Source organism: Jatropha curcas, chromosome 6, assembly GCF_041381405.1.
Source record: "Jatropha curcas cultivar XTBG-Jc1 chromosome 6, XTBG_Jcur_1.0, whole genome shotgun sequence".
NCBI lineage: Eukaryota > Viridiplantae > Streptophyta > Magnoliopsida > Malpighiales > Euphorbiaceae > Jatropha > Jatropha curcas.
Window position 1 is genome coordinate 5,116,971 of NC_143156.1, and position 25,906 is coordinate 5,142,876.

At 29.3% G+C, this 25,906-nt stretch overlaps 2 protein-coding genes and 2 pseudogenes across 2 annotated transcripts; all 4 read right to left on the minus strand.

Annotated features, from left to right (window-relative positions):
- Nucleotides 1-4,150: 4,150 nt before the first annotated feature.
- LOC105646458 (putative terpene synthase 6) lies at nt 4,151-5,698 on the minus strand. The gene is made up of 4 exons (XM_089723123.1): nt 5,480-5,698; nt 5,249-5,387; nt 4,877-5,125; nt 4,151-4,602 (listed from the first exon to the last, which is right to left on the minus strand). The coding sequence occupies exons 1-4, from the start codon at nt 5,557-5,559 to the stop codon at nt 4,306-4,308; spliced, it is 765 nt and encodes a 254-aa protein (XP_089579249.1). The 5' UTR covers nt 5,560-5,698; the 3' UTR covers nt 4,151-4,305.
- Nucleotides 5,699-5,945: 247 nt separating this feature from the next.
- Nucleotides 5,946-6,756, minus strand: LOC149495358 (putative terpene synthase 6 pseudogene; annotated as a pseudogene).
- Nucleotides 6,757-21,757: 15,001 nt separating this feature from the next.
- Nucleotides 21,758-23,024, minus strand: LOC149495359 (putative terpene synthase 6). The gene is made up of 4 exons (XM_089723297.1): nt 22,901-23,024; nt 22,536-22,784; nt 22,063-22,263; nt 21,758-21,853 (listed from the first exon to the last, which is right to left on the minus strand). The coding sequence occupies exons 1-4, from the start codon at nt 23,000-23,002 to the stop codon at nt 21,758-21,760; spliced, it is 648 nt and encodes a 215-aa protein (XP_089579423.1). The 5' UTR covers nt 23,003-23,024.
- A 91-nt stretch (nt 23,025-23,115) lies between these two features.
- LOC105636040 (putative terpene synthase 6 pseudogene) lies at nt 23,116-25,572 on the minus strand (annotated as a pseudogene).
- Nucleotides 25,573-25,906: the final 334 nt, after the last annotated feature.

Sequence of the window (25,906 nt, forward strand, 5' to 3'; positions counted from 1 at the left end):
CTTCCTTTAACATGTTTGCTATGGGCACTGGGTTGATTAAGTTCAATGGATTGAACTATGCTGATTGGTCCGAACAAATCCATTATCAGTTAGGAGTTTTGGACCTGGATCTGGCATTAGTCTCTGAAAAGCCAGCAGCCATTACAGAGACCAGCACTGAAGCTAACAAGTCTCGTTATGAGGCTTGGGAGCGGTCTAACAGGCTAAGCTTGAACTTAATGAGGATGAAAATGGCTGAAAATGTTAAGCCATCAATGCCTAGAACAGACAATGCTAGAGAGTACATGCTAAAAATTAAGGAATACTCTCAATCGGACATAGCTGACAAGTCCATCATAAGATCCTTGATGAGTGAGCTGACAACCAAGAAGTTTGATTGGTCACAATCCATTCATGATCATGTGACTGGCATGTAGAATTTGGCAGCCAAACTGAAATCAATGGGAATGGATGTGAGTGAATCCTTTTTAGTTCAATTTATTATTAACTCACTTCCTCTTGAGTTTGGTCAGTTCTAGGTGAATTACAACACCCTTAAGGAAAAATGGAACGTTCAGGAAATCAAGGCCATGTTGATACAAGAGGAAGGGAGATTAAAGAAATTGAAGGAACACTCCATCAATCTCACTTTTCATAATGGAGCTAGCAGCAGCAACAACAAATCAGGGAAGAAAGGCAAGAAAAGGGACAATGCCCCAATGACGGTTAATGAGGGCCAAATCCGTAAGGAATTGAAGTGCTACTTCTGTAGGAAGAATGGTCACTTCAAGAAGGACTGTCCTAAAAGTAAGATTTGGTTTGAAAAGAAAGGTATACTTTATGTTTCAGTATGTTTTAAATCAAATCTTATTGAAGTGCCTAATAATACCTGGTGGTTAGATTCTGGTGCAACTACTCATGTGTCTCATATTATACAGGGATTTCTTTCGATCCAACCCATAAACGAAATTGAAAAGTTCCTATTCATGGGAAAGAGAATGAAGATACGAATAGAAGGAATTGGGACTTATAGTATTATTTTTATAGTATTTTCAATATAGTTTTATTAGGAGTTTTAGTATTTTTAATTACTTTATTTAGTTTTTATCTTAATTTTATTTATGTTTTCGTATAAAAGTTTCCTCGAATCATAATTCACTTGGTCTTAAGGAAAATTGTAGGGTTTTGGCTAGAAAAGAGTACAATAAAGCAAAAAACTCGGGCTCTAGCACATCAGCACGCCCGTGCTGGAATCATGAAAAATCAAGTGGAGACTTAGAACGTGGCACGCCCAGACCGTGCTTCCTAGCTCGCCCGTGCTAAAGACCAAGAGCTGAATTGATTCAAAATTGCCAACCAATTGAAGACCAATTTCAGGAGCTAATCTTGGACAACTTTCTTCACATGAAAATCAAGTCCTAATCTATGCACATGGATAAGTCATGATCGAAGAAATTTAAGGCCTAAATGAGAAATTCATCACCTAACTAAGGTGGACTTTAGTCCCTAAACCATGTGGATTTGTCTCCCAATAAGTCTATATAAAGAGAGGAAGAGTACATCCCATACCATCCCATCTCATATCATTCTATCTCATCCCATTCTCTTAGTCTTGTATATAATTTCATTTCTTTAAGAGTTCAAATATCCAAGAGTTGTGCAAAGATTCAAGGAAGCCATTTAGAGTTAATTGTTAACTAGTTTTTGTTTCTAAACTCTTAATCTTGTTAATTGCTTTCATTATTCTGATTGATTATGAAATATTTATCAAGTATTATTGAGTTTTATTTAAGCACTATGTCTAACTAATTTCTCATACTATGGATTTGATGAAGCTTAATTTCTTTTCCAATTTATAATGTTAGATTTATTTTTCTTTGTTCAAGTCATGATTTATTGATAAACTTAATGCTTCCAGGCAGAGTTTATCCCCTGGATTGATTTATTTTATTAATCACTATCGGAAGAAGGATTTTTTATATGAAAAAGTTAATAAATCACATGAGAATAACAACTTGACGCGGAAGCTATATGGTTTGAGTCATGGAAGGTTTTCATAAATTAAAAACTTTAATTTATGAATTCATAAACAAACTACGAAACTTAATGATTTGATTCATGTTTGATTATGCTATTGGAAGATAGGTACTTAAACGGAATTAAAATAGCTAACAATATATCGGGAGAGCTTGTTAGTGATTTTAGAGTTGTTTCCCCTACTTGAATAATTAAAATTGATTAATGAACTAATAAAATAAATTGGATAGAATTAAGTGAAATCAAAATCCCTAGTAGTTTTTAATCCTTGATTTCTTTAATCAAATTTTGCTTGTTTGACTTCTTTTTATTTTAGTTATTGAATTTACATTCTCGAACCAATTTCCTCATTTATCGTCTAAATAATAATAAGTTCACATAATTTTAGTACTTGTTATACAATCCACGTGGGAACGATAATCTACTCATCATATATTACTTGTAGCGATTTCGTACACTTGCGAAAGTACTGTCAATATATTTGGCCTAATGTTGAAAATATAAATATACAACTTGCTAATCTGGGAGCCCATACTCTAGTTAGGGCTTCTTACTCTTATGTTCATCTCCAAATTTGAGATTATATCCCAGAATGTTTGTTAGCCTTCTATGTTTCAAGTTAATGCAAAGTGATTTTTTCCTTTCAGAAAAAAAAAAACACAAAAGTTGACTAAACAATTTTAAGTACTGAAATTAATACATATAGCACTATAAGAAAAAAGGGAATTGCCATAAAAAAATTTTATGGTTAATTCCTTATTTTGTCGCTAATTTAGTATTACCGACAAAATAGCAATAAAAAGTCTTTATTGATAAACCCTTGTCGCTAAAAAGTAGCAACAAAAAAATTTTTATCGGTCAATTAGCAATAATTTCCCTGAATTTTTTTTTTTTTTTTTTTTTTGTTTATTGCAAATGTCGTTGTAAAAATTAGACAAGTTTTATTGGTAAAATTATCTGTTCTATTTTGTTGGTATTTTATCATTATTTTTTTGTCGGTATTTTATCAATAAATTAATTATGAAAATTTCTTATTGATAATTTATTGTTATTTTGTCGTTGACTTTAATGCATATTTTATAAAATAAATTGATTTTGTTGGAAATTTATTGGTATTTTGTCACTGTTTTTATTATTGATTTTTAAATTAATAAACTAATTTTATTTTCATAATTATATTAAGTAAACTTAATTAATAGCTAAATTAATTATATGCATTATTTTAATAAGTTAATTAATTAAGTAAACTTAATAATTATATTGGAAAAAAAAGACGTAATCCAAAATTAGAATCAAAATTATATACTCAAATCATTTTTCTCACAAAAAAGTAAAATTATATGCATCATAATCATACATTAAATATATCAATCAAAAATATTCAAATATACACGTAAAGTTATAAGGTTGAATACATAATTTAATCCCTAGAGTTTAATAAAAGAACTTTATGGCACCATGAACTTTAAACTCGATTTTATATTACCATCATTTTATTTTTTATTTTATTTTTTAATAATCTCATTATATATTATCATGCTTGTAATAACAATTTTTAAGTTTTAGTCTTTTATATGCAAAATATTGATGTAATAATCTCACCTCTAAATAAAGCGAGATCTCGTATCATCCAAAATGATGGAATTTAGGCCATATGATGAAATTTATCAATTCTATACATTTTGGCTTTTATTTTTTTTCTCAATCAAATGAAGGAATTTGGCAAATACGTAAATTATTTATATTTCAAGTCCAAATTCCATTAATCCAAACAATATCAAAATTCTAAATTTATTATGGCTATATTGGGAAACAGTTTTTTAAGTAATTTTTAGCGTCTTGACCCGTCAAATGCTAAACGCTACTTTTTATAGTATTCGATAGTATATCTTTTAAACTAGCTTTTAGAAGTTAAGATAATATTTTATAAAATGTTAGCTTCTATGAGGTTTTAATTTTAGCGTTTTCACTCCAAGAGCTAGCTACTCAAACGGTCAAACGCTACTAAAAAAAAAAAATACGAGCACACTTCAAACAATAAATTTTTTTATTTAAGTGATTAACTATGATACAATATTTCATGTTACTTAAATTTTTGTAATTCATAAAACACTCAAGATATTAGGAATGGAAATCATAATCCCATTCAATTATTCATAATACATAATTTAAACAAGCCTAATAGAAGAAATAGAGCTCAAACCATTACACAATTATTGAGTGCATCATATGCATGCAAATGGAAAAATACATATCTATTTTAAAATTTAAGAAGTGGGTTTTAACATCTCATTTTGACAAGGCAAGTGGCTCAAGAAAGAGTGAAATAACTTTGTCTTTTAGGCTTGATGGGTTAGTATATCCATCAGTACCCCTGTAAATAAGCTCTGAACTGCGGGCAATGTTGATGAGACATTCAAGGATAGGCCTTGGAGTGGAATTTGGTCTCATCCATTCTTCATTAATGTCTTTCCATGCATTTCCACAAATTTTCAATATCTCTTCAACTGCCATTTCTTCTGTAACACCATATTCCTTTTTGTAACACTGTACACTTGAAGCACAATCTCCCCTCTTTTGCTCATCCTTCAAATAATAAATACACAAGCAATTAGAAATTATATAAGAAATACAATCCTATTTGGATCACGAGCGAAGCTAACGATATACATTAAAGCTAAGACCTTAGGTAAGAATATAGAGAGGGCAAGTGATTGAAGTTATTAGAAAAAAAAAAAAAAAAAAAAAGAAGAGAAGCAGAAGTCTTGGGTTGGAACCTTCTTCTCTTTTTAATGGCTTTGCCGTTGCATGGGATACTGCATATGCATTTAACAAAATTTATAGTAGTATGAGAACATACCTCATGGGATACTATATCGTTCAACAGACGACCACTTATCTTGACAGCATTAGCAATTTTTGGGTTAGCTTTTAGCCACTCATATTCCTTGATGCCTGCAAATTTTTCCATCCCAACGAAACATGCTGCTGCAACTACTCCATAGCCGCTTGTGGTTGCACCATTGTGCAAATACTCCCCAAATGTTGGCACATATCCATCATTAGACCATTTGGCCTCCATCCGGTAGGCTCTCAATAATTCTTTAAACTAATAAAAAAAATAGTTAAAAAATATAAAGATCGGGCTACCTATCATTAAAGATATAACAAATTAGTTTTAAAATTTCAATCATTAATTAAGTAATTAAAACAAAGCCTAAACAAATCTTACTGCCTCCTTTGTATAATAGGCACAATAGGACCTTCCTTCTTTGCACACAATATTACTTGTTTCCTCAAAAAGATCCAAAATGTTCTTGTAGAGATCTTTCATGTAATCTGGGAGTTGATCAATTGCACTAATGTTGCACCTGAATGTTAAATGAAATAAAAATAAAATAAAATCCACCAATAGGAACCCCAAGTGTAATTATTTCTTGCAATTACATCGGAAATAGCAAACCTCTCAAGTGCATCGGAAAAGGCAATTATTTCTTCCATTGTAGCATATGTATCATATGTGTCATCTGATAATGATGCCATTATCAGATATTTGGTTACCGTGAACCTTGAAAGAGCAAAATGAGGCTCGGACTGTATTGAACATGCCCAGAAATAGAGCTCTACGATTCTGTCTCTTGCATAGGGAAGCTTCTCTGCAAGATTGGAATCTTTCCACCACCTGAAAATATTGCAAACAAGCCAACTATATTTAGAGGCGAATACAGAATTCAAATATAAGGGCAAACTTTTGAACCCATAAATCAACGAAGGACAAAGTGGCTAAAGCAACAATGAAATTCCTGAACTGCATGTAGGTACGCAATTGATCGTGTTGCTACTATATTAGTATCCTCGCATTCTTTAAGAATATGCGGATGGATAGTTTTAAGTTCGTATAGTCAAATTAATTGCTTTACAAATAAACTTTACCTTACTAGTTCACCAAGCTCTTGCTTGTGTAGTAATTGCACTCGATTAAAATCTAATTTTGCAAACTCAAGTAGGGTTTCATTTCGAGACTCATCTTCCTCGTAAGCAGAGATGTATTGCCTGGCCTCAACTCTTGGTACTCCTTTGTGAAAGGACAAGATGAGAGCATTTCTTAGATGTTGTGCAAGATGATGAGGAATTGATTGCATAGCTAGTGATGACTCCAAGATTGGCTTTGTAAAAGCAAGAGCTTCATCCAGAATATCTTCTCCGTGCACACTTACAAAACTTGCTTCATATAAGTTGAGAATGCCCTTCACATCATTACTGATAGCTTTCTGGAAATTTCCATCCTTGTCCTTGAATTTGTTGAACACATCTAGTTCATAATTAAATTAATAATCTGTTAATCCTGTTTTGAAATAGACTAAATTTATTTGAGCATAATAACTAATATCAAAGCTTATACATAAAGTCGCCACGGTTCCCAACTGTGAGTTCCGGTTCCAAACAATGCGGAATTAGAACCAAACTGAAAATTGACGGTTTCTGATTCGATTTAGTATCGCTGATTATGGTTCTAGTTTCAGTAGTTAACGGTTCTAAAACCGATGTTTTTATATGGTTTTTCTGACCTGTTCGTATAATTTTAAAATCAAAAAACTTAGTAAACATTTTTAGTTCAAAATTTAAAATTTAAATATTTATGAAATAATTTTTAAAAATAAGTTTAAGAATAAATAAATAAATAAGGATTGAACTTAATTTTTTTCATAAAAAGGGGCCTGAATTTCCTCTACTGGCCATTATAGAATAATAATATGTAACTTGGAAAAATTGAATATAAAAAAAATTAGAGAGAATAATTAGAGATTGGAAATATTATTTGAAAAAAATTTGGATAATTTCAAGGAGAATAATTAGAGATTGGAGAAATTATTTGACAATAATTTGGATAATATTATTGGGGAGCTTAGAGAGATTGGAGAGTAGAGAAAAATAATTTGGTGTAAGGATGAATGAAAATAACGGAGTAATTGCACAAATACCCTTAAAACTAATTGTTCATAGTTATTATGAGGATTAATGGTGGAACCGCCGGTTCTAGCCGCTGTAAATCAAAATTACAAGTTTTTTGAAACCGCTGACGGTTTGAACCATTAGAACCGTCGGTTCTAACTGATTATCAAAACCTTCGGTACTGCTTGATTCTCGAACTGCTGGTTCACAGTTCTAAAAGACTTAAAATAAGAACCGGACCGCAACCCCCTGGTTGTAGTTTTGATTCTATCCAATTTCAGTATCAGTTCCAACCGGTTCCGAACCGACGGTTCTAGTTCCAAAAATCGGATTTTGGCCACTCCTACTCATACACATAATAATTAAAATTTTAGCATAATTAAACACTTACTGCAAGATATCTTATATCCTTGTTGCCTTAAAACTCGAAAGAGAAGTGCTATACTATAGAGATCAACTCTGTCTAATGAACATTCTTGAACTTTGGTTTAGATATATACTAAAAACAACATATCACTATTGTTAATCTTGCAACTTCACCATAATCAAGATTAAAGAAAAACTCTACAAATATTTAAGATATATTATTAACCTAATATTACAAGTTACAATTATAAACCAGAAAGATACTTATCATAATAATAAGACAATACCAACTCCCAATCACCAACTTAACATTACTTGTTTGTTCAAAAAAATAAATAAATAATAATAATAACATTACTTGATTTTATCTTTTTCTCATAAGCCCAAGTCCATGTCGTCTCACCTTTCTTTAATACTAAAATACAGTATTGCATTCACAGTGACAGTGAGAAATGTTCACCAAATATTGGCACACAGCCATCATTAAACCATTGTGACTCCATACAGTAGGCTCTCAGCAATTTTTTAACCTAATTAAAAATTGAAAATATATATCAGTCAAAATATTAAATATTACTAAAATTTAATTGGTTGTGGAAATTAATTAAATCAAAGCCTAAACGAAAATTACTGCGACCTTGCTGACAATATTACTTGTTTCCTTGCACACTATTAATTTTTATTTTAAAATGTTAAATAAAAATTTAAATAAAATTATAAAATATTATTAGTAACTTTCTGCCTAATGTTATGTTGTTATGTTTAGGTATATGATATGGGATGCAAACATGAAATTCTTTTCATAAACACCATATACAAATTACAATGTTAAGATACATTATCATTAAGAAATTTGGAAACCACGTAAAAAATATGATTTAATTGCTCTTTGATCTTCATCTCAAAATGATACGATACACTAAAACGACGTAATGTTCTGATAAGTTTAATATTTTAGATTAGATTTTTCATTGAAGCCATTGACATGTCTCTTATCTTTTCCTTAAGCGACTCTACCTTTTCAGGGTATGATTCATATTCACCTTTTTAGTGTATGATTCATATTCCTGTGCAATTAAAGATATTCAATTTAAGATGTTGAATTTAACATATTGAGCACAACATAAGCAAATAATTAAAACTTTTTTATGCCATTTAGCAAGAAAACAACTTTCTTTTCTTTTCTTTTCTTGAGTCATCACAAAACAAACAGAAAAACCTGTATATCTTGCGTAAAGTCAAAATTAAAATATAATTAACTAGTAATTTGAAACGCATAATTTATAGGAAACAAAAAACAGTAAAATACTAATAATCTCATCAAAGCTAAAGAGATGGTTACTGAATTTAAAAAGGAGAAGGAAGCAAAGCTCTTATATCCCCACAAAGTAGGAGAGAAATTAGGCACACAACGATACACATTTTGCTCAAGTTTTGATTCTAAATGGGCTTGCATCTCTATTGTTTTTGGTCTTGAAAGTGTTTCGAGTTCTTCTATGCTTAGAACTGAAATCAAGCTAAATTATAGAAACCATATCTCACCATTGTTTACTTTGACAACAATGATTAGACAAATCTTATCCATATCTCACCATAGAAACCATATCTACAAGCAAAATGATTTGGAAACCACGTAAAAAATATGATTTCATTGCTCTTAGATCTCCATCTTAAAATGATACGATATACCAAGATGATGTAACGTACCGATAAGTTCAATATTTTGGATTAGATTCTTCGTTGAAGCCACTAACATGTCTCTTACCTTTTCCTTAAGCGATTCTACCTTTTTAGTGTATGATTCATATTCCAGTGCAATTAAAGATATTCAATTTAAGATGTTGAATTTAGCATATTGAGCACAACATAAGCAAATAATTAAAACTTTTTATGCCATTTAGCAAGAAAACAACTTTCTTTTCTTTTCTTTTCTTTTCTTTTCTTGAGTCACCACAAAACAAATAGAGAAACCTGTATATCTTGCGTAAAGTTAAAATTAAAATATAATCTAAATTATAGAAACCATATCTCACCATTGTTTACTTTGACAACAATGATTAGACAAGTCTTATCCATATCTCACCATAGAAACCATATCTACAAGCAAAATGGGAAGACACGTACCTTAGATTAGACAAGTTTTCTATTTTAATATCACAGAGGAAAACATTTGCAATTAAATTTTTGAATTCATTAAAATTTTTCAAATGTACCGGCTTATATGGCAAATTTAAATCATAAATAAAAGATATAAGGTGCATTTGATATTTTAAAATATGTTAATTAGACTTTAAATGGATATGCCGCGTCAGATCTGAACAGGATTAAGCAAATTTGACAGAACAATGAACAATATCAATGAATAAAAGAAATAATGAATGGAAGTAGCTGAGAGATCTATGATTCTCTACTACATCTTAAAACCGTAATTCTCTGTTATTCTAAATATCTGCTGTGCAAGAGAGTATATAAGATCTATTGTATAAGTAACTAATTATGGGTTTGGCTAAGAATATTGGGCTGTGATGATTATTTAACAATGGTGTTGTGATATTTAATATGGACAGACTGTGACTGAAATATCTCCTATAAGATCTCATTTTAAACATGTGATAAAAATGTCTGAATATTGAACTGCCATTTAAGTGCATCTTTGGATGAAATGAACAATAATTGATCTATGGTCGAAGAATTAACAGCTAAAATTAGAAAGGACAAAAAACAATTTCAAATCTCTCAAGTAAATACTCTCTGCAATTTCAATCTACGGATCATGGATGCAGATCAATAAAAAAATAAAAATGAAAAATTAACAATTTGGGTTGGTGTTTCCTTTTTTTTTTTTTTTTTTTTCTTCAAACATGAAAAGTAAGATTTTTAGAAGAGAGGAAAGAGACATGCCCACTTAAAGCATAATCAACATATTTTAAAATATCAAGTGATTCTCATATCTCTTGTTTATAATTTCAGTTTGTTACATAATTTGACAGACATTTAATTGAAAATTTTTAATTTATTCGAATATTTAATTGCAAATGTTTTCTATTCAGATACCAAAATAAAAATAAAATTTAAAAAAATTATGATACTAAATTTATAATTAACTCAACATACATTTTCGTCATTTTGATCTGAATTGGGGACAAAATATTAGTAACCGATCAAATATCTCGGACCATTAAACGTAAATTTTTGACTGAATATTATATATTTTGAAATTATTATGAAACACACGGTATAATTATATTATGAAACCATATCTCACCACTGTTTACTTTGACAACAATGATTAGGCAAATTTTATCTATATCTCACAGCTGTTTAATTTATAAAAATTTTTAAGACAAGTCTTATCCATTTAATTATTATTTTAAAATTAAATTAGGCCTTATTCTCAAAAAAAAATCAAAAAAATAGGCCTTATTGGAACAGTTTTTACGAAGCATTAATATTTTAATAAAAAAAATTATTATATTTGATAATATAATATTTTATATCAATATTTTGATTAATGAGTTGATAAATACAAAAATAATTAATTTTGCTTATCAATACGTTAGAGTTGAATCGAAATACATGTATTTATATTTAATTATAATTAATTGTTTATTTATGTTTAAAAATAAACTTAATAGTTAATCAGTGTGATCTGATTGGTCTCATTACATATGATGTGTGGAGCGAGAGTACTCGATTAATCATAGTTTCCAATTTTACTAAGCAAATTGGATTTTCCCTTGAGTTTCACAACAAAATTGCTTTCATTATTTTTGATGAGACATTAGAGAAGCAAATATTAAATTGGCTTCTTGGACACTGATTTAAGTGGCAGCCCTAATTCTGTAAGACAGCAAATAGTTAATTGGTCTCACAAGCAATTGACAGAAAGGACCTGAGATTGTGACCTATTAATTGCAAATCTTAGAAATTATGTTTAGGTGTGAAGAAAAAGGCATGCCTAGTTAAGGGCTGCTATCTGATAATTAAATTCCAGGTAAAAGTGTACATGCCAAATATAAAGAAATAATGAATAAATTTTTTTATCTAATTATTATAATTTTAAGATTGAAACTAGACATTACTTTATTCGTTTCAACCATAGAATCAATCGACTATATTTTATCGTTAGAATTTCAAAATTTAGAGTTACCACTCTTTTAAATACTTGTGATGAATTTTTTCAAATTTACCCTTATATCATTTATAACGATTCAAATCTATATGTAAAGTTATAATAAATTCTTACATAACTTTAATAAATATTCCATCTGTTCCAAAAAGATTGTCGCGTTATTTTTTCTACAAATTTTAAGAAAATACAATTAATGCAATGATAATTATATATTTCTCTTTTCTATCCTTATTTTCCTTATATTTTAAAGGACTTGCCCCCATTAATTTAAATGCCTAACCCTTAATTTAAAATATTTTTTTTGCCTATATGTTTATTGGATTTCTTTTTTGAGTGTAATCAAACCCATTATACATACGGTCGATCCTAGTTATTTTGTAATTAAAGCTTAATTGTATAATCAAACTGATATGATTTGGTTATAGATTTAGTTTTCATCCAAAAATTCAATAATTGAATCCAGATAATAGTAAATTTCATTTTTTAACTCCTCCTAATTTTTCGATAAAATCACGTATTTATTCCAAAAATTTTGAACTCCGATAGACTTTTTAGTCCAAAAGTTAACTATTTAGTCTTGCTTAATAAAAGGAGATTGATCATCAACTTCAACACTAAAATTTCCTCTTGAATTTTTATTTTCGATTCAAATAAAATAAAGTAGAAAATTCATTTCAACTTTTATCCTAAATTATAAATTAATTTAGAGAAAAATAAAAATAAAAAAGGAAAGGAAAAAACAAGAACAAAGAAAGACAAGGGAGAAAACATACTGTTACATATAAATCGTTGATTAAAAAATATTTCAAATTTATAATATTTCAAATTATAAATTTTTTATAGCTCTCCGACCGGCATTTTGTCCCTTTTGACTAATGATTTACGTGGCATTACATACGCCAGTTCTTGTAATAGTTTGTGTTTCTTAGCTTCTTTTTCTTATAAAAATATATTTCAAATTTTAAATTTATTATTATCACTTTATTTTTTCTTTTTTTATGATAGTGAAAATATCTATCTTGATTTTTAAATCTAATAGAGTGAATCTATCAATGACTATAAGTGATTTTATTTTATTTTTTTAAACACAAAACAAATAAATATTGCTTTCACTTACATAATTAATCAAGAGAAGAAAAAAAAAACGATTTATAATCTTCAACTTCCAACATGATTCTTTGGTTAAATCTTTAATTTATTGTTTTTGTCGTTTAAAGAAATAAAATTTATATTTTTTTATCATATAAGTGAAAGTATTTCTTCTTTGTACTCTAAAATTGTTAATGAGTGCTCTTTTGCTTTACTGAACTACAACCCACTTCATTACCTTATTTCTTTCTTTTACTTAATTAAGTACATAAAATAAAATAATATTAATCCGATTATAATTAACTAAACACCAAATTAAATAATTGAAACCCTAAGCCCATTCCTAAAACTATAAAGCCCAAGTTCAAAATCACAGAATAAGTTGAACAAAAAGTTTATACGTTTGATTACTAAAAATAAAAAAGAATAAGTTAAAATTGAAACAGACCGAAAGTTCATGATTTTTTCTTTTATTGAGCTTTTCTGCTATGGTAGTTTTTCTGATTTTTTTCAAATTTCAAGAAAAATAATAAAATTATAACTAAAATAAGAATATAAAATTTCAAGAAAAATAGTAAAAATTACAAAATAAATAATAAATATAAGTCATGTAAAATTATATGAAATTTATATACTTATGTTTTGTTGATTATTATGAAACACTCGGTATAATTATATTAATAAAATTAAAAATCATTTATAGGACCCAAAGTTCCTATCCTAATAATAAAGATATATTTTGCAAAGCTTTGAAACACATATAATCATAATTAATTTTGTCAAAATCAATGATATACTTCTTATTGTGATCAATTTTAATCATTGAGCTGCAGCACCAAACCTCTTTTATTAAAACATCTCATTCCAATTCTAATTTTGTCAATTTATTAAAAAATTTATAGTGTTTGATAACATAACATTTTATACTGATATTTAGATTTTGAGGAAATGAGTTATAAAATATTATTCCCTTTAATATTTTGATTAAATGAGTTGACAAATACAAAAATAACTAATTTTGCTTAGCAATTCATTAGAGTTGAATTGAAAATACATATGTGTTTATATTTAATTATAATTGATTGTTTATTTATGTTTAAAATGAGGTTAATAGCCAATCAGAAGTGATCTGGTTGGTCTCTACACTTATGTGTGAAGTGAGGGGTCTCAAGACCACTAGAATTCCAAATTTTTAAATTAAATTCATAAAGAATTTATAAGGGTAAAAATTTAGTTAATTAATTAGTAATGATCTTTTAACATATTCATATTACTCCGGTCCAAGTCCAAATTTGAAAAACTGTGATGAATAATAAAAATTAATATATATATATATATATATATTATTTGGATAATTTATTATTATCATCTAAAATTCACCTATCGGTATTTACACAAATTAGGTACATAACACGTACCAATTAGTTAATCTTTCAAGAGTCCATATATTCTAAAATTACACGCAAATGTGTCATATTCTTTCTATTTCATTTAAAAAAATGGCAAAATACAATGTATCTAACAGTTTTGACAAACGTTGTTCCGTTGAAACTCAATTGATTTAAAATAACAATTCATTAATCTAATTGAGGTAAAGCAGGTGCTCTCTTCGGGAAGGCAGGATGGGGTTAGAAGAAGCATTATAGATTGGATCTATGCTCCTGTCGGTACAAATTTAATGTTGGTGAATCTTCATCAGGCAATCAAAGTGCAGCAACCGTGGGGGATGTTTTAACAGTTCAATAATCTAATTCCAGCGTGATCGTTTTTTACGATTTACATCCTGAATTTTACCATAAAAGCAAAAGCTCAATTTTTACCAAAAATAATTGATTTGAGTAAAATATGACAAAGATGATGAGACAACCATTGCTCCTTATTTTCCATGTGTTTATGTACAAGGAAAAAGCCATGGCCATGCATAAGACTCCAGAAAAAAACTTACTATCTATCAAAAACGCGTCATGTTCTACAGGGGCCGGCACTTGAATCCAACAACTCCACTTATTTTCCTTATATTTTCAAGGACTTGCCCCCATTAATTTAAAATATTTTGTTTTGCCTGTATGTTTATTGGATTTCTTTTTTGAGCGTAATTAAACCGATTAAATTGGTCTTCATTCAGTGTGATTTTAATTATAAATAAAGTAGAATGAAGACAAATTATTCATATATACGGTCGATCCAAGCTTAGTCGTATAACCAAACTAATTAAGTAACGAATATAGTGATTTGGTTATAGATTTAATTTTCAGTTAAAAATTCAAATGATTAAAGTTAAAATAAAGTGAAAATACCAATAATTGAATCCAAATAATAGTGATCATATTATTATTCATTTTTAATTATAAATGATAAAATAATATTCATTTTTATATTATCATATTATTATTAATATATATCATTATATGGATTTATATCACAATTATATTATGTTAATATTAATATATAATTATACTTTTATGTTGTGCATTAAGGATTGATTTGGTTCAATACGTTGAATGAATTGTTTGATTACTTGTGCTGTGAATTTGCCGTGCCTTGTTTGTATAGAATTGGGTCACCATGGGTTTGTGAGGGCAGTCTTCGATACCGCCGACCATATATGGGGGATCAGCGCTCCCGTGTGCATTTGATGATATATGATATGGAAAAACTATAGAGGCCGCCTGTTGGTATGGAAAAGAAAAGATAGTATAAAAAAAAAAAAAGGAGAGGGCTCGTCAAGTGAGGATTAGACCGATCAGCCATGTATGGGGATTGGCTCCCCGGTGCACACGTTTGAGAGGGCAGGCCATGTTAGAGGACGACTCGTCGGGGTTTTCAGTGGCGCCACTGCTAATTTTCACTTGTTTGATTATTTGAAGATGAAATTACTTGTGAGTGCTGATGTTGTGTCGTATGCTTGACTGGTTGTGTGTTCACTTCAGTATTTTAGGATGAATTTTGTGTGAATGTGTATGATATGCATTATTTATTATTATTCATTGACTTACAAAACTCACTCTTTTTTATTTATTTAAATTTTCAGGAAGTAGAATCCCTACCGGTCCGTTTGAAGCTCTGTAATCTTCCCCGCAGTGCTATAGAAGGAAATTTCTAATTTTGTATTTATCTAATTTAGGTATTGTTATATGTAAGAGTTTCATTATTTCTAGCTATTATTGAATTCCGCAGTTTTAGGATTTTATGTATCACTAATCTTGTTTTAATAGGTGTACTAAGCTATGAATGTCCTAAATATTTATCTAAGATACATATGGATCAGTAGCCCATATTATGAATGAGGTATACTATTGGTTGGCCCGATCTACATTTTATTTGAGATGTTTGAAGTTGGGCCAGGTATCGGGTCATAGAAACACACTGAAAGTTCATAATTTTTCTTTTATTGAGTTTTTCTGCTATGGTAGTTTTTGTGATTTGTTTCAAATTTCAAGAAAAATAATAAAATTATAACCAAAATATGAATATAAAATTTCAAGAAAAATAGTAAAATTACAAAATAAATTATAAATATAAGTCATGTAAAATTATATGAAATTTATACACTTTGTTGGTTGATTATTTCGATAAATTATTTTTTGAGACAGAAATAAAAAAGTATACATTAAAATTTTTTTATTCTTCCGTTTTTCATCTCATATTGAAACTAGCAAAATAAAAACAATATTTACAACCAGGAAGAAAATCAAACATATGTAAATACTTAAATTAACTTATCAAAATTAAAATTATATCTAAATAAAAAAAGCAAAAGAAATATTTAATGTTTATCATAAATTAAAAATTAGATCATTGATATAATTGATGTTTATCGTTAAGTGAAACGACCTGAAAATTTAATTTCGGTATTGAATCGGAGTCCCCAGGAGATTTCAAGCATTTTGGTCTGGCGGCTAGTCGGGGAAATTTCGAGCATTTTGGTCCGGCGACCGGCCGGCCAGCCGCCGGTGAGGTACCAAGAGACAAAAATTTCTTCTCCTCTCGCTGATCGTGAATTGTCGTACGATTTCGATCGGTATGTTAATTGAAGGAATCGAAACATTGGATTTGTCATGTAGATTCCAAATATACAATTAGAAGAACTGTTTAGCTACATAATTCTATATATGTGAAACATAATTAATAAACTAGAAAAAAAATTTAATTGAATATGATTCCCGCTAGGGAACCTTGATAGATAAACACACTTAATTCTGGAAATTAGAAATACAAGTCATTTAGGATGTTTTGACCTTTATGTTGGAATAGTTGAATATAGAAGTGAATATAATTAAATAATAAGAATTTAAATTATTTGAATAGCAGAGAGCGTAACCGTAGAAAGACTTAGTCAATTAATTAGACAATTGTTAACTTAATTTAACTAGGATCGATTACTTGGTGTATATAAAAAGGTGGATAATTATAAATGTTGATATTGGCATATATTCAAGTGCGCATTAGGTTATTCATAAGGTAAGTTATTTACAATGAAGTCTAATTGGAACATTGATTCTTTATGGCTAGTCAAGGATTTTATTAGTTGATACTTATGCATTGACTAAGGTTAGTGAAATAAAGATTGGTTATAATTATATATATTAATAAAGGACTTTACTCATTTGGTAATTAACTAAAGAACTAATTACGTGGATGTAAAGCAAAGGTGGTTGATAACCGTGTTGTATCAAGTTGGAAGACTACATAAAATTGTATATCGAGGGTTGTTTTAATTTTGAGAAATATGGTTGAATGATGATTTGACTGTTGAAGGAGGATGAGAATTTAGTTTGATTGATTGCCCGATGGATGAGTTTTGAGAATTGTGGTTTAGTCAAATTTTAGGGGAGGTTTTGCCGGAATTTCGATAGAATCTAGGCTAGTTATAATTAATAATTAAGTTAATAGGTTTATTTAAAGTAATTCTTTAACTTAATATATTTAAAATAAATTTATTTATTTATTTTATTATTGTTTATCTATTTATTTATTTTTCAAGGATCAATTATTATAATATATTGTTAATTACTAATCCTTTATAATGCTATTTAATTGTTTAACTTGTTTGTATGGATTTCTTTAACTTGCATCATGATATTTAATTGTTTGATATGTTTGCATTTAATTATAATGCTTGATTCATTGTGATGTGATATTGCTGTACCTTGTTTGTATGGAATTGGAATGAAGTAAGTCACCATGGATTTGTGAGGACGGTCCTAGAAATGATGAAAAATGTGGAATTTGACCGTGGACCAGGTATGGGGAGATCGTCGCTCCCATGTGCACCTGATGAGACGATATGGATAATATGGAAACCACAGGGTGGCCTCCTGTTGGGATGGAAAAGAAAAGAGAGAATGGAAAAACAATAAGAGAGCTGGTCAAGTGAGGATTAGACCTGTCGGCCATGTATGGGAGATCGGCTCCCTGGGGCACACGTCATGAGAGGATGAGCTATGTGGGAGGATGGCTCATTAGGGGTTTCGATGACACCACAGACCAATTTCCACGTGATATGATTATGTGAAGGTGTTAATGTTTATGACTGCTGCTGTTATATCATTTGCGTGACTGTCTACGTGATCGTATAACTAGTCGGATGATTAGAATATTTACACATCCGCGTGAATGCATGTGTTGTGCAATAAATATTAATCATTAATAAACTCACATATCTTTTGTTTACCTTTCACGAAGTAGATTCTCCTAAACCCTAAGTAAAGCTCTGTTTCCTTCACTTCAGTGCTAGAAAAGGAAATATTTAGTGTAATTGCGAGTTTACAAAATCCAATTGTTCTGTTCGATATTAAACTCTGCAGTTGTAGGAATGAAATCAATAAACTAATAGGGATGTTTAATTTATCATTTATGAAATTGCCTGAATCTGTTAGCCCATGTTATGAATATATTGTATTATGTTTGGGCCAACGAATAATAAAATTATGAGATTTATGGTGCATGACAATATGGTTTGGATGTTTGAAATAGACATTAAGCATCATCATGCATTTCTTATAACATAATTCATCGTTCCCTTCCAAAAAAAAAAAAAAAAAACATAATTCATTGTTTACTCTTAGTAAGTGATAGATCTTCACAGAACTAACGTACAACAACTCTTTGACAAAACCAACAAGCATGGTATAAGAAAACACTCACCAGAATGCTTCAATTTCCAACTGCAATTTACAGATACTTTATAAAACCATCTGCCTCAGCAATTATAATTATAATAAATCATATGAATTTTTGCCTCCAGAACTACAAAATTCTCATTTAAACAAATTAGCTTCTTAGGTATATATAAAATATTCGTGTCTCAGTTTATCCCTGTGTCACATTACAAATTTTCGTATGTAAAATTTTCAATTATGTGAAGAATGAAAGATATCAGATCCGAGTCTTTTTGTATAGTTCCGAGTGTTATTTCTATTCATTAAAGGTTCAATGAATAGAAAAAATAACCAAGTTAATATCTCAGTATCCCTTTAAAATAATATGATACTTTAATGCATTGTCCTTATAAAGATATTATTTAATTGTTTTTCAATCAATTCACGAGTAAAAAATAGTTAGCTTTCTTTAACTACTATTCAAAGACCAAGTAGCTGTGGTTGTTTCTCAATAAGATATTTTTTATATAACGCTTTCATGGCACAAGAAGAAACCGAGGAAACAAAGCCGTCTTCGTCTTATATATTTGTCCTAATGTTGAAAATATAAATCTAGAAGTTGCTAGCGTGGGAGCCCACACTTTAGTTAGGGCTTCTTACTCTTCAGCTGATCTCCAAATTTGAGATTATATATTTGTCCTAATGTTTGTTAGCTTTCTATGATTCAAGTTAATGCAAAGTGATTTTTTCCTTCAAAAAAAAAAAAAAAAAAAACAAAAGTTGACTAAACAATTTTAAATTGCCATCAAAAAATTTTATTGGTAAACCCTTGTCGCTAAAAAAGTAGCAACAAAAGAATTTTTATCGGTAAATTAGCAACAATTTTGTCTTTGAGTTTAATTTTCTTTTGTTGCTAATGTCGTTGTAAACATAGATAAGTTTTATCAGTAAAATTATTTCTCGTTATTTTATTGGTATTTTATCGTTAATTTTGTTATTGTTTTGTCGGTATTTTATCGTTAAATTAATTATGAAAATTTCTTATTGAAAATTTATTGTTATTTTGTCGTTGACTTTACGCATATTTTGTAAAATAAATTGATTTTATCGGTAATTTATTGGTATTTTGTCATAATTTTTATTATTGATTTTTAAATTAATAAACTAATTTTATTTTAATAATTATATTAATTAACTTAATTAATAGCTAAATTAAATAAAGAAAAATAATAAAAAATTATATTAATTAAATTTTAATAGCTAAATTAAATAAAGAAAATAATAAAAAAAAAGCACAAAGAAGTAAAAGAAGAAGAAGATGAAGGAAAGAAAGAAAGAAGAAAAAAAGGAAAAGACAAAAGTAGAGTAGTAGAAGAAAAGAAAGAAAGAAGCCCTCAAAGCTATTATATCCCCACAAAAGGAGACACATTTTGCTGAATGTTTGGTTGTAAATGGGTTTTTTTTTTTTTTTCTTTTTTCTCGCTTTGAAGAGGAAGATAAAGGTACTACAAGTGTTTCTAATTCATCCATAGTTAGAAATCAATCTGGGTAATTTATAGAAACCATAGCCACAACCATTGACTTTGACAAATTGATTATATTAATTTGTATTTATGAGGTTTGGCATGAGAATCATGAGTTTAATAGTTGAATTAAAGATAAGGGATTTAATCAGTGACAACTGAGATTGAGGGACCAGTTTATCATTACCAATGTTGATTAGAGGGATTCTAAGAATAAATTCAGAGCGGATTAGCCTATAGATTAATTCATGATTAATTCAATTGGACGGTCCATATAAAAAAAACTATGGTTTGATTGTGTGAACAAGAACGAATCATATTTTATGAACCGTTAAATGGATACAAATTTGAATAATTCGTGGAAATTAAGATTTCCCAATAATTTTTTACTAAGTTCAAATTTAGTTTCATAAGATAATAAGAAGCAACATATTATATTTATTAACTTCCCTTTTATCTCTTTCTCTTGTACATAAAAAATGACAGCCCTAATTACTCCTTCATGATATATGTGGGGAATGGACACCCTAAATTCTGATAGCTTTATGTTCTTTTCTTCCTTTTATCTAGAAAAAAAAAAGATATAATCCAAAATTAGAATCAAAATTATATACTCAAATCATTTTTCTGACAACAAAGTAAAATTATATGCATCATAATCATATATTAAATATATCATTCACAAATATTCAAATATACACGTAAAGTTATAAGGCTGAATACATAATTTAATCCCTGAAGTTTAATGAAAGAACTTTATTGCACCATAAACTTTAAACTCAATTTTATATTACCATTAGTTTTATTTTTTATTTTTGTAATAATCTCATATATCATCATGCTTGTAATAACAATTTTTAAGTTTTTGGTCTTTTATATGCAAAATGTTGATGTAATAATCTCACGTCTAAATAAAGTGAGATCATGTATCATCCAAAATGATGGAATTTAGGCCATATGATGAAGTTTATCAATTCTATACATTTTGGCTTCTATTTTTTTCTCAATCAAATGAAGGAATTTGGCAAATACATAAATTATTTATATTTCAAATCCAAATTCCATTAATCCAAACAATATCAAAATTCTAAATTTATTATGACTATATTTGGCAACAACTTTTTAAGTAGCTTATAGCATCTTGATCTGTCAAAATGCTAAACGCTACTTTTTATAGTATTCGGTAACATAGTTTTTAAACTAGCTTTTAGAGATTAAAATAATGTTTTATAGATCGTTAGCCCCTATGAGGTTTTAATTTTAGCGTTTTTACTCAAATAGCTAAATGCTACTAAAAAGAAAAAAAACTACGAGCACACTTCAAACAACAAATTTTTTTTATTTAAGTGATTAAGTATGATACAATATTTCATGTTACTTAAATTTTTGTAATTCATAAAACGCTCAAGATATCAGGATTTGAAATCATAATCCCATTCAATTAATATAATACATAATTTTAACAAGCCTAATAGAAGAAATAGAGCTCAAACCATTACACAATTATTGAGTGCATCATATGCATGAAAATGGAAAAATACATATATATTAAAATTTAAAAAGCGGGTTTCAACTTCTCATTTTGACAGGGCAAGGGGCTCAAGATAGAGTGAGATGACTTTGTCTTTGATACTTGATGGGTTAGTATATGCATTATCAAACTTATAAACAAGCTCTGAAACGCGACCAAGGTTGAGCAGACATTCAAGGATAGGCCTTGAAACAGAAGTTGGTCTCATGCATTCTTCATTAATATATTAAAATTTAAAAAGCGGGTTTCAACTTCTCATTTTGACAAGGCAAGTGGCTCAAAAAAGAGTGAAATAACTTTGTCTTATAGATTTGATGGGTTAGTATATCCATCATCAAACGTAGAAGCAACCTCTGTAATGCGAGCAATGTTGACGAGACATTCAAGGATAGGCCTTGGAGTAGATTTTGGTCTCATGCATTCTTCATTAATGTCTTTCCATGCATTTCGACAAATTTTCAATATCTCTTCAACTGCCATTTCTTCTGTAACACCATATTCCTTTTTGTAACACTCTACACTTGAAGCACAGTCTCCCCTCTTTTGCTCATCCTTCAAATAATAAATACACAAGTAATTAGGGATTATGTAAATATACAAACCTATTTGGATCAGGGGCAAAGTTAACGATATGTACATTAAAGGTAAAACCTTAAGTAAAAATATAGAGCGGGCAAGTGATTGAAGTTATTAGGGAAAAAAAAAAAAAAAAAAAAAAAAGCAGAAGTCTTGGGTTGGAACCCTCTTCTCTTTTTAATGGCATTGCGGTTGCATCGGATACTGCATATGCATTTAACAAAATTTATAGTAGTATGAGAACATACCTCATGGGATACTATATCGTTCAACAAACGACCAATTATCTTGACAGCATTAGCAATTTTTGGGTTAGCTTTTAGCCACTCATATTCCTTGATGCCTGCAAATTTTCCCATCCCAACGAAACATACTGCTGCAACTACTCCATAGCTGCTTGAGGTTGCACCATTGTGCAAATACTCCCCAAATGTTGGCACACTTCCATCATTAGACCATTTTGCCTCCATCCGGTAGGCTCTCAATAATTCTTTAAACTAATTAAAATAGTTAAAAAATACAAAGATCAGGCTATCTATCAGCAAAGATATAACATATTAGTTTTAAAATTTCAATAATTAATTAATTAAAACAAAGCCTAAACAAATCTTACTGCCTCCTTCGTATAATAGGCACAATAGGACCTTCCTTCTTTGCACACAATATTACTTGTTTCCTCAAAAAGATCCAAAAAGGTCTTGTAGAGATCTTTCATGTAATATGGGAGTTGATCAATTGCACTAATGTTGCACCTGAATATTAAAGAAATAAAAATAAAATAAAATCCACCAGTAGGAAACCCAAGTGTAATTATTTCTTGCAATTACATCAGAAATAGCACCTCTCAAATGCATCGGTTAAGGCATTGATTTCTTCCATTGTAGCATATGCATCATACGTGTCATCTGATAATGATACCATTGTCAGATATTTGGTTACCATTAACCTTAAAAGAGCATAATAAGGCTCGGATTGTGTTGAACATGCCCAGAAATAGAGCTCTAAGATTCTGTCTCTTGCATAGGGAAGCTTCCCTGCAAGATTGGAATCTTTCCACCACCTGAAAATATTGTGTTAGTACTATTAGTATCCTCGCATTCTTTAAGAATATGCAGATGGATAGTTTTAAGTTCGTACAGTAAAATTAATTGCTGTACAAATAAACTTTACCTTACTAGTTCACCAAGCTCTTGTCTGTGTAGTAATTGTACTCGATTGAAATCTAATTTTGCAAACTCAAGTAGGGTTTCATTTCGAGACTCATCTTCTTCGTAAGCAGAAATGTATTTCCTAGCCTCAACTCTCGGTACTCCTTTGTGAAAGGACAAGACGAGAACATTTCTTATATGTTGTGCAAGATGATGAGGAATTGATTGCATAGCTAGTGATGACTCCAAGATTGACTTTGTAAAAGCAAGAGCTTCATCTAGAATATCTTCTTCATGCACACTTACAAAACTTGCTTCATATAAGCTGAGAATGCCCTTGACATAATTACTGATAGCTTTCTGGAAATTTCCATCCTTGTCCTTGAATTTGTTGAACACATCATAATTAAATTAATAATATGTTAATACTGTTTTGAAATAGACTAAATTTATTGTAGCATAATGATTAATATCAAAGCTTATACATAGGGGTAACCATGGTTCCGGAACTCCAGTTCCAGTTTCAAAAACAATGATGGTTCTGGTTCTAGATAATGTGGAATCAAATCGAACTGGAAGTTGATTGTTCCAAATTAGAACCGGCCGATTATAATTCTAGTTCTGGTTTTGGTAGTTAATGGTTCTAAAATCAACAGTTACTTGATTGGTTTCTCGCGTTTGCATAGTTTTAAAATCAAAGAATTAGGAAACATTTTTTATTCAAAATTTAAAATTTAATTTTTCAAAATAACTTTAAGAAAAAATAAAAAAGGGGTTTCAACTTAATTTTTTTCAAAGAAAAAAGGGCTTGAATTTCCTCTACTTAGCATTACAGAATAATAATAATATATAACTTGAAAAAAATTAAGTAGAAAAAATTAGGGAAATAATGAGGGATTGGAGATATTATTTGAGAATAATTTGGACTATTTCAAGGAGAACAATTAGAGTTGGGAGAAATTATTTGATAATAATTTGGACAATAATTATAAATTGGAGAGCTTAAAAAGAAATAATGTAGTATGAGGATGAATGAATAATGAAGTATTTATAATAAAACCAAAAAATCTAACTTAGCATAAATTCCTTAAAAGTAGTTGTTATGTAACCGTTTATAATTGTTAAGAAGATTAGTGATAAACCACCAGTTCTAGCTGTTGTAAATCAAAATTCAAATTTTTTTTAGGAACCACTGACGGTTTGAATCATTGGAACCATCGGTTCTAACCGATTGTCAAAACCTTCGATTATGTCCGGTTCTTGGAACCGTTGGTTCATGGTTCTAAAAAATTTAGAACTAGAATTGAACCGCAGCTCCCAGTTACGGTTCTGGTTTTGTCTAGTTTCAATTCCAACGGGTTTTGAACTGACAGCTCCAATATCAAAAACTGGATTTTGGCCACCCCTACTTCTACACGTAATAACTAAAATTTTAACATAAATAGACACTTACCGCAGGACATCTTATATCCATGCTGTCTTAAAACTCGAAAGAGAAGTGCTATATTATAGAGATCACAGTCAATATCATCAAGAAAATTGTAAACAGTATGAAAAATATGATTTAACTGCTCTTCAATCTCTATCTTAAAATGATACGATATACCAAGACGACATAACGTATTGATAAATTCAACGTTTTGTATTAGATTCTTCGTTAAATCCATTAATATGTCTCTTATCTCTTCCTTAAGCGACTCTACCTTTTTAGTGTACGATTCATATTCTTGTGCAAGCAAAGAGATATTCAATTTAATATGTTGAATTTTACATATTAAGCACAACATAAGCAAATAATTAGAACTTTTTTACGCTATTTAGCAAGAATATAATTTTCTTTTCTTCTCTTTTCTTGTGTCAACACAAAACAAATAGTGCAATTTGTATATATTGCCTAAAGTTAAAATTAAAAATACAATGAACTATTAATTTTTCAAAAATATTTGAATTTTTTTTGGCTATTAGGATATTTTAAAAGCATAATAGGAAATAATAAACAGTTGATAGAGGTGGTTACCGAATCTGCAAAGGAGAAGGAAGTAAAGCTATTATATCCCCACAAAGTAGGAGGGAAATTAGGCACAAAACGAGACACATTTTGCTCAACTTTTCGTTGTAAATGGGTTTGCATTTCCATTACAGCATTTGAATCTGTCTCTCTCTCTCTCTCGATAGATGAAAATGAAATCTCTGTGTATGATATTACGATAGAGGCTAAGCTAAGCTGATACAAATAAATATTAATAATGCTTGTGATTGCTCTTCTTATTTCAATTTGGTAATGATCAGATCAGTATGAAAAGGACAATTCATCCCTTTTAATGTATATCTTTATCTTTATCTTTATATTTATATTTATCATGCAGCAGATCATAATCCTCTATATATTCTTTAGACCCATCACGCACTCCCAAACAAAACCAAACCCATTTCTATATGTCTATTATTAATTTCCAATTATTCATTCTCCA

What these genes read in the sequence shown, in the direction of transcription:
- LOC149495359 (XM_089723297.1), bottom strand. Translation starts at nt 23,002, where the DNA reads ATGAAAGATCTCTACAAGACCTTTTTGGATCTTTTTGAGGAAACAAGT. An exon ending in CCTATTATACGAAGGAGGCA is followed by an intron (nt 22,785 to 22,900) that starts GTAAGATTTGTT and finishes TATTTTAATTAG; the next exon opens with TTTAAAGAATTATTGAGAGC. An exon ending in ACGATATAGTATCCCATGAG is followed by an intron (nt 22,264 to 22,535) that starts GTATGTTCTCAT and finishes TATTATTTGAAG; the next exon opens with GATGAGCAAAAGAGGGGAGA.
- LOC105646458 (XM_089723123.1), bottom strand. Translation starts at nt 5,559, where the DNA reads ATGGCATCATTATCAGATGACACATATGATACATATGCTACAATGGAA. An exon ending in TTTTCCGATGCACTTGAGAG is followed by an intron (nt 5,388 to 5,479) that starts GTTTGCTATTTC and finishes TTTAACATTCAG; the next exon opens with GTGCAACATTAGTGCAATTG. An exon ending in ACGATATAGTATCCCATGAG is followed by an intron (nt 4,603 to 4,876) that starts GTATGTTCTCAT and finishes TATTATTTGAAG; the next exon opens with GATGAGCAAAAGAGGGGAGA.